Source organism: Aplysia californica, unplaced genomic scaffold (assembly GCF_000002075.1).
Source record: "Aplysia californica isolate F4 #8 unplaced genomic scaffold, AplCal3.0 scaffold01346, whole genome shotgun sequence".
In the NCBI taxonomy this organism is placed as follows: domain Eukaryota; kingdom Metazoa; phylum Mollusca; class Gastropoda; order Aplysiida; family Aplysiidae; genus Aplysia; species Aplysia californica.
The window spans coordinates 61068-62209 of record NW_004798616.1 but is presented as its reverse complement, the minus strand read 5'-3'; the positions used below and the strand labels follow the sequence as shown (position 1 = coordinate 62209).

Below are 1142 nucleotides of genomic sequence, written 5' to 3'. Positions count from 1 at the left end.
TAGTTGTTTATTTATTTATGTATTTATTCTTTTGTCTATTTATGTGTTTGTTTATTTATTATTTAGTTGTTTATTTACTTGTGAATGTATTTGTGCCAGTGACATTACCTATATGTTTTCCCCCACTGTTTGATTTCTCTGAATGCCATCGTTCCGGGCTCGGCCAGGCGTCGGATGTTTGGGAAGAAAAGGTGACACGGTGTGCTTGCTGCTTCCCAGAGATAAACAAACGAAAGCTTTGTTCGTGTCTTTGAAAAAGAAAAGAAAAAAAGAGAGAGAGAGAGAGAGAGAGAGAAAGAAAGCAAAGGCGAAAGCAAATGCAAAAGCTGCACACAGCACCATGTCGCTTGATGTCTATAAGTCTGTGGAGCTTAGCTTCAATGTCCTCGTTGTTGTTGTTGTTGTTGTTGTTGTTCGTGGGTGGCTGGTGGGTGCTCTGGTGTGGTTTGCTCCTTCTTTCCTATCAAACATCTGTTGTACTTATCTTTCCTCCTCCTATTTTGTGTTTGTTACTCTCTTGTAACACTTCTAATCTTCGGCACTTATATGACCTTATTGTATTTCAAGTGCCATAAAACTTTTACCTAAACTAAAATTGTCGTTGTTGTTGTTTTTGTCGTCTTTGTCGTTTTTGATATTTGTCCTTTGAGTGTATGAAGGAAGAGATCTTGAGTGATCTTCAGGTTGAAGTTTTAGAACAAAGATATTATTATGTGGGTGGTTGGAGTGTGGCAAGAGAAACTTTTTCTTTTCTTTTTTCTTCTCTCCTGTCTGATCTTTTTTCTTTCTCTCCTCTTTGAGTGCTTGTTACTGTGTTGATGTGCTCTTCTTTGTTTAAAAGAAATACCCACCCTTTATTAACTTACAAGTATAAAATGTCTTTGGAGTGTAGGGTTAAAAAAAAAATCGGAATGGGTTCATTAACAAGCCATTGTAAAACCTTTACTTAAAAAACAAGGTCTTGATGAAAACGACATGAGAAATTTTAGGCCAGTTTCCAATCTTAACTTTTTATTAAAAATCCTGGAGAAAATTGTTTTGTGTCAAGTTCAACAACATCTGAAGGCCAATGACATGGAAGAACCTTTTCAATCTGCTTATAAAAGGCACCACAGTATGGAAACCGCTCTTTTAAAGGTATC

General features: G+C 36.4%; 1 protein-coding gene across 1 annotated transcript in view; it reads left to right on the top strand.

Annotated features, from left to right (window-relative positions):
- LOC101846400 (FERM, ARHGEF and pleckstrin domain-containing protein 2) overlaps positions 1–1142 on the top strand; it is a gene marked incomplete at its 5' end in the record, with an annotated part of 70530 nt that overhangs the window by 20771 nt on the left and 48617 nt on the right. Inside the window, 1 exon segment of the mRNA XM_035973517.1 lies at positions 168–191. Within this exon segment, the coding sequence (XP_035829410.1) occupies positions 168–191 (24 nt within the window).